The 12,013-nt window shown below is 43.2% G+C and overlaps 1 protein-coding gene across 1 annotated transcript in view; it reads left to right on the top strand.

Moving 5' to 3' along the window:
• Positions 1 to 3,181: 3,181 nt before the first annotated feature.
• The window catches only part of LOC116742659 (cytochrome P450 7B1), a 183,782-nt gene continuing 174,950 nt past the window's right edge, over positions 3,182 to 12,013 (top strand). The window contains exon 1 of the mRNA XM_032610467.1: positions 3,182 to 3,503. Within this exon, the coding sequence (XP_032466358.1) occupies positions 3,391 to 3,503 (113 nt within the window). The 5' untranslated portion in view covers positions 3,182 to 3,390. The remainder of the gene's footprint in view (positions 3,504 to 12,013) is intronic.

Genomic DNA, 12,013 nt, shown 5'->3' with positions numbered 1-12,013 from the left:
GTTGCTATCTGTACTGAACACATTTCCACATCTGGATACCTCAAAGTATAAAGGCCACCCCATGACTCTTTTAGATCTGTTAACCCTGGTCTAATTCGTGTAGCCAAGGTACATAAGATACTAACATTGGTAGGCAGTGTTGAAAGAAATATTTGTGGCTGATCTCTGGAGGGGACCATTGGGCAGCTAGAATTTAGTTGCCTTACCTGTATGCCTTATGAACCCCTGTGTTGAAATTAAACTAGAGTTAACAGATTTAACCAAAAAAAAATATAGAATCCCAAGATAAATCTGAATTTCATATAAACAGCAAATAATACTCAATGCAATATTTGGGACATACTTATATGTGCTCCGATGGTTGCTTGAGTTCCAGGCATAGTGTCTATATTCTAAACAGCAGAAAAGAGGAAGGAAGCAAAGGGCCCGACCATTCCTGTTTAGGCCACTTCCCCGAAGTAACACCTTAAACTTAGCCTACTGGTGAGAATTCAGTTGCATGGTCACTTCTAACTACAAGGAAGGCTGGGAAAGCAGTCTTTATAATGGACAGCCATGTGCTCAGTTAAAAATCGAGGCCTGTTACTGAGAAGGAGGGAGAAGCAGACATGGAGGGTCAACTGGTCATCTCTGTCAGAGAAGTGATGGAAATGAAGGCACGTTTTGGAGGTAAAATAAATTGAACTGGATTGAATATCGTGACGCTGATACTGGGCTACGGAAGCAAAAGAGGAATAAAAGAGGTCTTTAGATTTTATTTCAACCAGGTCAGTTTACAGTATGGAGCCCCCTTTTAGCAGAAGTGGGAAACACAAAAGAAACATATATTCAAAATTTATTAAGTGAATACCATAAAGCATTCTAAGGAAGATACTATACAGATACCATAGGGAGATGACACAGTCGCCAACCAAATCTAGTAGGTGACAGTGTAGTATTCTTCCTTCCACCTACATAAGACACTGTGATTAACTGCAGGTGTTTTCTGTTATTAATGTTATAAAATAAAATGTTTGGCATGGTGCTTGGCACATGGTAAATGTTCGACAAATTGATTAATGCTGAACATTTTAACCTCTATTTTCAAAGAGAAGAGTCATCCAGGAGATCAAATGGAAAACTAAAGTATAAAAGTTGAGGATTCTCGTGAAAATTAGTGAGAGGCGCTTTTTGCAGTGGGTACAGAAAGGCACGGCATGGATACCATCCTGCATGCTGGCTGTGCTGGCCAGGTAGTGATGGAAACCAATTTGCTTTTTCTTGGAGGAGACAGAATAGCTGTTGGCTCACTGTACCCTGATTTCCTGGAAAACTGAATCTATGACAGGAGAAATGAAAGGCAGTAGAAAACCCTGGAATAAAAGTCAGATGAAGAAACTCATAAACATTAGAATTCTCATGCTTGCCCAGCCATTCACAGCTTTAAGGCCAAGGACAGCAACACAGCAGTAACACAGCAGTAATTCAGTTCTGGAGCATGGACCAAGGGCCAGGCACATGCAAAGTACTTCCAACTACAGTACCTCAACTCCAGGGTCGGGGGCCAGGGCGACAGGAGGTGGAGAGTAGTTGCAGACAAAGTTGTCTAAGAGATGATTCTCACCTTCTATAGCAGGCCAGACAGACATAGACAGAAATAACTCAGATAGAGAGGGAAAATGTGATGGAGTGAAAAGCAGAGACAGTGTTAAAAGTACAGAGGAGGGAGAGATTAATTACAAGAGTAAGGAATAATTTCTAGAAGGAAGTGGTATTTGAACTGGGCATTGACAGGTAGGTAGAATTTTAGTATTTAGGGGAGAGAGGAAACTTTTTCAGGCAGAGAGAATGTCATAAGTCAAGGTGTGAAAGGGCTGATTGTGAGGGACACTGTGGCTCAAGCTTTCTTGTATATGGAACTGTCCTAGCCATGGGATGGAGACAAATTGTGGAGGCTTCTCATTGCAGGATGATTTATCTTTATCACAAAGGCAACCAGTAAGAGTTTCGAACAGGGTCAAAACTGGATAGGTCTGTGCTTTAGGGACGTGGCAATGGAGAGGATGGGCTGGAAAACTCAAAGGTCGGAGGTACGGAGACCAGTTGTGAAGCTGCTGTTAATAGTCTTGAGAACTGAGCAAATAAAATCTTGCATAAAGGAAAGAACACAGTGGCACTGGAATGGCCTTGGTTAGAATGGTTTTTGGGGTTTTTTTGTTTCTTTTTGCCGTACGTGGGCCTCTCAGGTTGCATAACACAGGCTCCCGGACGCGCAGGCCCAGCGGCCATGGCTCACGGGCCCAGCCGCTCAGCGGCATGCGGGGTCCTCCCCGACCAGGGCACAAACCCGTGTCCCCTGCATCGGCAGGCGGACTCTCAACCACTGCGCCACCAGGGAAGCCCTAGAATGTTTTTTAATTACTTATCAACCGAGGGACCAGGGTAAGTTACCTTAACCTGAGCCTCATTATATGTTCTCTAATACATTGCTAAAACTTACGTTCCAAGTTTGGTGTGGAGAGTAAATACACACGTGCGAAGTAATGTGAATGGTCATTACTCAGGAAAAGACATTTTCAAAGTTTCTCCCTCATCCTTTCTAAGGACAACCTGCGGGTCTTGTACCACTTATGTCGTAGTACCTTAGCGTCGTTTTGCAATAGCTCGTTTCCTCTGTCTTCTCTCTTCCTGGATGGTGTGTCCCATGGGGACTCCCGGAGGGTCCCGGCCCAGCTCTGGTCCCTGTCTTGCCGGCCTCTGGGACTGGCCTCGGCGCCCAGCAGGCGCGGGGGCGAGCAGGGAAGCGCGGCGTGGAAGGGGCGCCCAGCGGGCGCGGGCGCGCGCGAAGGGCAGCGCGGGCGCGCGGGCAGCCCGCCGGCTGGGGGCGGGGAGGAAGGGGCTGCTGAAGAGGTCGCCGGGGCCAGGGCGCAGCGGGCACAGTCCCAACCCTCTTCGAGGGCCAGCGCGGTCGCGGGGCGCGGGCGAGGGGATGACGCACCCGAACGACTCATTTCCAACTCCGAACTGAAATCCCCTTCCCTCAGGCCTTCAGCAGCTCGAGCTCGGGAAATCCTAGCCCCTTTCCCCCTCTTCTCTAGCCCTTCTTCCTGCCCCGGGGGCGGGGGTGGGCGGCGCGCAGTTTTCCAGAGGCGGCCGGGCGGGAAGCGGTGGCCGAGCGGGGCGGTGCGCAGGGGTTGGGGGGGGAGGGGGTGGGCCGGGGGAGGGGAGTCCGGGAACTTTGAGACTCGGCCCCGGGGGCCTTCGGTGACATTTCAGGCGGCGCCTCGCCAGGCCAGCCTCCCGGGACCCTCTGCCGGCTGCAGATTCGCCGGCCGCGCAGCTCGGAGAGACACCCCGGGCCGCCCCCCGCGGCCGCGCGCGATCCGGACGGCGAAAGACGTGGCCGCGGGCATGGACAGCTTCTCGCCGGAGCCGTGGCTGCCGCGGCCGCTCAGCCCCCCGGGCCTGGTCCTCGCTGCGGCCCTGCTGCTGCTGGTACTGTATCTGCACGCCCGGCGCACCAGGTAAGCGCCCAGCCGCCCGGCCGAGCAGCCTCGCGCCTGGGTCACGCATGCGTCCTGGGCCCCGCGACCGCGCGCGACCCAGATGGTCCAGGAAGCCCCTTCCATGACTGCGGGCGCCGGCGTCTCTGGGGGTCGTGTGTAAAGACAAAGGCTTCGTCTGCCTCTTTCCCAGGCACACGCACACGTATGCAAGTGTGGGGACCAGTTCGATTTGCTGCTCCGGGCTCGGTTGTAGTCTGCCCTAGGTTTGCATTATACATTATGCATCACGCATGGCTTCCAGACACACTTTGGTGCCTTGTTACGGTGAGTTGATCCTTTGTGGCTAGCATTCATAGAGTATTTCAGGAGCGGAATTTTCTTTCTTTTCATTCCACTAAAAGTGAAATGTTTTAGGAAGATGCCAGTGTAAGGTATGAGCAGTACCTATGGGTGCCTGTCAGTGCCTCAGTTTACCACTGGTCCGCATCTGGAAAAACGAACTAATAGCACCTCATGGGATTTTTGTGAGGACTTAATGAACTTATAATGTGTATTTTATACATTTACTCCGTTATTTTCATTAGAACAGAATAAACAACATATTAACACCAAAACCCAGAAGTGTGTCACTTCATTATCTGATTTGAAATGTGGAAGGAGAAACAAGAGAAGTTCAACATAAAAGCACTCACTTTGAAATCACTCTTTGTCTTTTCTAACCGGGTCACTTTTCATACTATCAGGTTCTTCTTCATAGCTTTTTTTTTTTTTTTTCCTCCCTTGTTTTTTGTTTGTCTGATCATCTGGGTGGAGTGTGGTGTCATTCCCTGAGGTAGGGCAGGTTCGGAGGGACGTGTTAGATAAATAGTGAAGTCTGTGTTTCTGGTGCTCAGTGGCGAGGTCCGGGGAGGATATTTAATTATGAAATTTACAAATATGAAAATGGAACATAAAATCATGAGTGTAGATTGGTCACCTTGTGAAAAAGTTTGATGGAAAAGTAGGGGGCTCGGGCCACTCTCCTTGTTGAAGAGTCTGGCAGAAGAAGAAGGACCACCAAAGGAGACTGAGAAGGAGAGGCCAGTGGCACAGGAAGAAAACCAAGTGAATGTCGTGTCCCAGAAGCTAGGTAAGGACATATTTAAACAAGTAGGGGGAGTTACCTGTGTCAGATGCTGCTGAGAAGTCTAGTGTGTTGACAAAGGACCATCAGAGTTGACAAGATGCAGAATTGGTAAGAGTGAAGCTGAGAGTTAATGGGCATGGTAGCCTGTTTGAAGTGGATTGAAGTGCCGTCTGTCCTACAGTAGCTTTTATATTCAGACAAGAGTGCAATGTAGTATTGTTTCATATCTCTTGAGCCAGTAATTCCAGTAATTTTATTTAAAGGAATTGCTCCTGGTGAAATAATTGTGAAGGTCCTTAAAGATTTCACCAGCTCAGTGCTCATCAGGGCTGCTTATAATAGTGAAACATTAGGGAAAAAAACTAGATTTCTGAAAAATATTGGTTTAGTTAAAGAAATTCTAGCATATCCGAGTAGTAGAAAGTTACGTAGCCATAAAAAACTATAATGTAGACTATATGAAGACATAGAAATCCATATTCAAGATACATTAAGTGAAAAAAATTTAAAAACGCCCTTTGTATACATGGTGTCAATGATCTCTAGCCAAAGACTGCTAGGAACACACCTGTAGTGGTGTGTAGTGGTGTGTTCCACCTGTAGTGGAACAAGTTGAGTTATTGCTTATGGCAACTAGAAGGAACACACGCCATTCATTCTGGGTAAAAGAGTGTAGAAAGGACCTATTTATGGCATTTGGGTTTGTGTTATGTGATTTGGGGGAAGGTTCAAGGAAGCAAGCTTTTGCTTTGTTGGTAAGATACTCTCAGAAAGCTGGGGCTGGTCTGTGACTGGAGACCTTAATCTCCTCTATGAGGCGAGAGGAATGCATTGAGGCTGAATCAGCAATTAGTAAGTAAGCAACAGACTCTAGAATTAGTAAGGTTTGGGGGCTATTTGGTCATTTTATTGACTTAGTATTCATGATTTTTGTCAGTATTTAGACATGATTATGGATTGATCTCGTTTTTGACTTTATAATAGTCACAGAGTGGCTTCCTTTGATCACTTAAGTGTTTGTTATTAAGAATGGCTTAAAGTTTGTGCAATTGTTTCTGTTCATCAGAAGAGCGAAGTGTGGTAGCTGCTGTCAGCTGAAGAGAAATACAGAACCTAAAAGTTGTGAGTTATGTTGTATCCCGGAACCTTACTGAAGACTATATAGCCCAGGAGACAGCCTCTCAGGTAGCTCTGAGGAACTGTTCCGAAGAGGCAAGGGAGGCGCCAGGATATATAGGAGTTTTTGCTGAAAAAAAAAAAAAAAATCATACAGTTGAACATCAAAAGATTATTGCTGATCACAAAAAAACAGACATTTCAAGTTAACAATTTTAGTGCTTTTCTACGTACGGGAAGGTGCAAGAGTCCAGGCTCATAGAAATGATTTCTTCCATATGTATCTTCACTATCTGGGGCCAGCATCCTGTTTTTCTCCATCCTGAATTCCCCCAGAGTGCCCCACACGGCCAGGGGTGGCTACAGTGGCTGGTGGCTAGGCAACATTTTGTTTACTGGAATGGCAGGCAACATTTTTTGTCCGCACTAGGAGTGCCAAGCAGGCACCTCGATGTCAGGGGTTGCGTTTATCTTTCTTAAAAATATAAAAGGCTGCAAGGATATACCACAGACATTTGAGGGGGGGGAGCAAGTTTACATACAGTGAAATGTGTAGATTTTAAATGTACCGTTCGATTAGTTTTCATACATGTAGACACCCGGGTAACTGTCACCCCAGTCAAGAAATAGAATATTTTCTCACACCTCTTTCTAGTTAGTCCCCACCCCTGAGCTCTGATTTAGTTTTGCCTGTTCTTGAACTTCTTATAAATGGGATTATGCAGTATCTTCTTTTGTGTATGGCTTTCTTCTGTCAACAAAATGATTTTGAGATTCACCCATGTTGTTGCATATATCAGTAATTCATTCATTCTGTTTCATTGCAGAGTAGTTTATGTTCTCTCTCTATATAAACTGTGGTATATACATGTATATATGTACTATATATATATATGTATATATATATATACACTACATTTACTGTGTATGTGTGTGTATATGTGTTTACTACAAGCTGGTCATCTATTGTCCTTTTAATGGACTTTTAGTTATTTCCAGTCCGGGACCATTACAAATAAAGCATATGCAGACATTCTTTTACAAGACTCTTTGTGGACATATATTTAGTTCCTTCTTGGGTTAAAATCCTGAAACCTATGAGAAGGTTGATGGATCATAGGGTAAAGACTTATACTCACACCCATTTTGGAAAATGCCATTTTTCCAATGTAATTGTACTTTTGTAGCACTTCCACCAGTACATACTATGTGAGAGTTCCAGTTGCTCGCTATTTTCACCTATGTCTGATGTGGCCAGTCTGTTAGTTTATAAACCCTGTCTTTCTAGATTCTGAGTTTTATTGTCTTCCCCTGAAGAGTGTTGCATTTTGTCTTAGTGTGCAGGTGTATTTCTGGCCGATTCTCTTGAACTTGGGGGAAGCTTAGTTTTATCCTTTATAAAGATGAGTCTATGGAAGGCTCAAGATATTTACCAAGCTTCTTTTCTTTGATGGGATTCAAATCCTAAACTCCTGTCTCCCCAGCAGTGGGCAGCAGCAGGAATCTCTGCTCCGTTCTTTGAATATTACAGCTGATGCTTTCCACGGGGCTCTTTGAAGTCTCCTCCACAGATGCACACTTCCAGGTTTGGCCAGCAATTTGAAGGGTGTCTATATGCATGTTTTTCTAGGTTTCTCTTCTTGACTTCCAGCCACTTCAGTATCCCAAACTCTGACACCTCAGTCAGTAATATTGTAGCTTTTTTCTTGAGTTCCATCTGTCTCTCCCCCTTGCAGACGGGTCAGAGGAAATGCTGTCTACCCTGGACTTAATTCATTATGGATCTGTTCTTTAAGGGTTGACTCCGCTTCAGCATCTGCCTTCTTTTACTTGTTCTTCAGTGCATTTAAATCATTTTTTGTTTGTTTGTTTTGTCTTTCGCTATCTGTGAAAATGTTAGGTTATTTCAAGCTACCTCACCGTTACTGGAACCCAAACCCAGACTTCTAACAGTGATTATATCTAGGGGATATCTTTTTTGTGAAATGATCATTATTTCCTTTTTCATGCTTATATTTTTAAATTGTCATAATACATACGTATTTCTTTCATAAGACAAAAAGAATGATACATTTAAAATAAAACTTTGATAAATTCTTTTAAAATGTTTTTAATCATTTTTTTCTTTTTAGAAGACCCAGCATTTGGGTCAGTGTAGTAATAGGATTCTAACTTAGAAGATAAGATTTGGGTGGTGCTAGGAAACCCAGTTCATTTCCAGAAAGTCATGATATATATATGTGGATATATATATAAAATATGAAATATGTTTTTGTCCAATAATTAGATACATGTTTTTTAAAAATCACTGTTTACTAATAATAGACTTAAATACAGTTACATACTTTCCAATTTATTTTAGAAGACAACATCATATAAAAGCAGAGTCTGTAGCAAGGCAGAGTTGAAAACAAACACATCTCTACTATTCTTTCCCTACCTCCCCATCCCCTGTAAAAAGGACAAAAATCAGCCCTACCAAAACAATAGAAAATAAATATAAAATAGTTAAATTATTTTAAATAAATGAAATAAAAATTGGCACTAAATATTATGCTTCCTGAAGAGCACACTTAAAACAGAATTAAAAGTTTATAATGAATAGGGGAAAGTGTTTACAGAAGGTATCATGGGGAAAGGACAATAGCACACATTTTTTAATCTTACAGCTTGGGATATGAGAAGTCTGAAATGGGCCTTACTGGCTTCAGTTAAGGTGTTGGTAGGGTTGCATTCCTTTTGGTGGATCCAGGAGAGAATCCATTTTCTTGCCTCTTCCAGCTTCTTGAGGTCACCAGAACTCCAATCTCTGTTTCAGACTCTTACACTCCTCTTTCTTTTTTTTTAAAGAAGATGTTGGAGGTAAGAGTTTATTACTTTATTAATTTATTTTATTTATTTTTGCTGTGTTGGGCCTTTGTTTCTGTGCAAGGGCTTTCTCTAGTTGTGGCAAGCGGGGGCCCCTCTTCATCGCGGTGCGCGGGCCTCTCACTATCACGGCCTCTCTTGTTGCAGAGTACAGGCTCCAGACGCTCAGGCGCTGTAGTTGTGGCTCATGGGCCTAGTTGCTCCGCGGCATGTGGGATCCTCCCAGACCAGGGCTCGAACCCATGTCTCCTGCATTAGCAGGCAGATTCTCAACCACTGCGCCACCAGGGAAGCCCTTGCCTCTTTCTTATAAGGACCTTAGTGACTACATTGAACCCACCCAGATAGTATAGGATAAGCTTCCCATCTCAAGTTCCTTAATTCAGTCACATTGGCAAAGTACTTTTTGCCATGTTAGGTGACATATTTAAGTTAGGGATTAAGGATTAAGAGGTGGGCATAACAGCAAAGGAGACCATAAATAAGACAAAAAGACAACTGTCAGAATGGGAGAAAATATTTGCAAATGAAGCAACTGACAAAGGATTAATCTCCAAAATTTACAAGCAGCTCATGCAGTTCAATATCAAAAAAATAAACAACTCAATTCATAAATGGGCAGAAGACCTAAATAGACATTTCTTCAAAGAAGACATGCAGATTGTCAACAAACACATGAAAGGATGCTCATCGTTAGAGAAATGCAAATCAAAACTACAGTGAGTTATCATCTCACACCAGTCAGAATGGCCATCATCAAAAAATCTACAAACAATAAATGCTGGAGAGGGTGTGGAGAAAAGGGAACCCTCTTGCACTGTTGGTGGGAATGTAAATTGATACAGCCACTGTGGAGAGCAGTATGGAGGTTCCTTAAAAAACTAAAAATCGAACTACCATACGACCCAGCAATCCCACTACTGGGCATATAGCCTGAGAAAACCATAATTCAAAAAGAGTCATGTACCACAATGTTTATTGCAGCTCTATTTACAATAGCCTGGACACAGAAGCAACCTAAGTGTCCATCATTGGATGAATGGATAAAGAAGATGTGGCACATATATACAATGGAATATTACTCAGCCATAAAAGGAAACGAAATTGAGTTATTTGTAGTGAGGTGGATGGACCTAGAGTCTGTCATAGAGCGAAGTAAGTCAGAAAGAGAAAAACAAATACCATATGCTAACACATATATATGGAATCTAAAAAAAAATGGTTCTGATGAACCTAGGGGCAGGAGAGAAATAAAGACACAGTCGTAGAGAATGGACTTGAGGACACGAGGAGGGGGAAGGGTAAGCTGGGATGAAGTAAGAGAGTGGCATTGACATATATACACTGTCTAATGTAAAATAGATAGCTAGTGGGAAGCAGCTGCATAGCACAGGGAGATCAGCTCAGTGCTTTGTGACCACCTAGAGGGGTGGGATAAGAAGGGTGGGAGGGAGATGCAAGAGGTAGGGCATATGGGAATATACGTATGCATATAGCTGATTCACTTTGTTATACAGCAGAAAGTAACACAATACTGTAAAGAAATTTTACTCCAATAAAGTTGTTAAATAAATAAATGATTTGAACCCAGGAGAGGACACCTCACAAATGACATCTTCTGGATGACATCAGAGAGAGTCCCCCTCCTTCGGAGATTCAAAGGGTCCACATTCTGTGACCTCTGAATAATCTCTCCCAGTCATCTTCCTTAATAGAAAATGGAATTAACAGCGACCATACAAGGTAGATATGAGAAGCAAAGTGCATGAGAAACGTGAACACGTTTTGTAAAGTGTGAAGTCACTTGAAAGACAGTTGGCTTGCACAATTAGGCTTCCTTGGTTCTTCCCAAAGATCCTTTTCTCTTAGTTGCTGTTTAGGGGGAAAAAAAGTGGGATGAGTTTCCTTCCCTCTTTCATCCTTCTCCCCCAACACACAAATCCCCACACCTCCAAAATGCTGTAATTGGTAAGAAATAAGATTTACATGTTTTTAAGATGAATGTCATCTTTAAAGTCAATGTAAAAATTCAATCAGTGATTTTTTTTGAGTTATGAATTGTCAAAGTTATGTAGGTAACACGTTGTTTTGAAATGTTGGTTTGTTGACATAACGGTATCACACAAGTCAATTTTCTTCTTTCTAATCAATTACTCCCCAAGGCGGCCCCTGGTGCCCCAGGTCCCTCACATTGTTACCATTGCCTAGAAAGCGAGAGGAACTGGGTTGTCATCACTAGTGGGTGTTTTTCTTCTTTCTTCCCTTTTTCTTATAAGAAAATGTAGGATAAGGATGTGGGCAGCTGAAAGCAAAGTCATTATCTATTCAGAAGAATGCTGATCTAACAGGTGGATTTTTATGTTTTTACATAGGAGGTGACAGGGACATCTCCAGGCACATTTGTGACTCTTGATTAAATGACTGATCAATTACTGCAGGGTGCTACACTTACCTTTACTAAGCTGTGGAGTTTGGATTGGTCTTGTTACCATTTGAGACATTTCAGGCTGCATCACTATTTCATTTTGTAACTTTAAAAAAAAGTTCCTGAAGATAGAGAGTATTCCCACTATGTAATTAGTGGAACAGGTAAGTTTTGAAAAACACATACTTTGCTGTTTAGTTGTGTGTCGTTCAAAGTGACGATTCTGGAGATTAAGTTTTTCACACTTAATCTCCAGAACCTATGAATAAGTCACTCTGCAAAGTGGAATGAAGGTTGCTAATCAGCTAACCTTAAAACGGGGGATGATACCAAACTATTGGGTGGGCCCGATGTAATCACACACTAAACCTGGAAGAGGGAGGCAGGAGAGGAGGTCGGTTGACTGTTGCTGGCTCTGGAGATGGATTAAGGAGTGCCAAGGCCAAAGAATGCAGGCAGGCTCTCGAAGCTGGGTAAACAAGGAAACAGATTCCCCTCTAGAGCCTCCAGAAAGAAACCTCGCCCTGCTTACACCTTGATCTTAGCCTAGGGAGAGCCATTTTGGACTACTGGCCTACAGAACCACCCGATAGTAAATTGTCTAAACCACAGATTTGTGGTAATTCGTTACAGTGGCCACAGAAAGCTAACACAACAGCCGGATCCCCTGTACTCTTTGCATTAAACTATACAGCCTCTTGCAAGAAGTTTCAGAGAGCAGAAAAGGCTGGGACTGGAATCACTTTGCTGGTGGCCCACGAGGAGAAGGATAGAAGGCAAACATTTGTACATACTCAGTGTCTATGCTAATACATAATAATTGGAGAATTTTTGGTCCCAAAGTTCACAGAGTACCATGAGCTATTCATTGATGTCTCTCTTCCTTATCCATCAATTCACAAGTAAGGTTTGAATGTTTGTTATGTATCCATGTAACTCTGCGCATCTTTAAAATCTTTTGGAAAATGTGATGTGGGCTGCAGGCATTGAGGT

The sequence above is a fragment of the Phocoena sinus genome, chromosome 17 (genome assembly GCF_008692025.1).
Source record: "Phocoena sinus isolate mPhoSin1 chromosome 17, mPhoSin1.pri, whole genome shotgun sequence".
Classification (NCBI taxonomy): domain Eukaryota; kingdom Metazoa; phylum Chordata; class Mammalia; order Artiodactyla; family Phocoenidae; genus Phocoena; species Phocoena sinus.
This window is presented reverse-complemented; position numbering and strand designations above follow the sequence as displayed.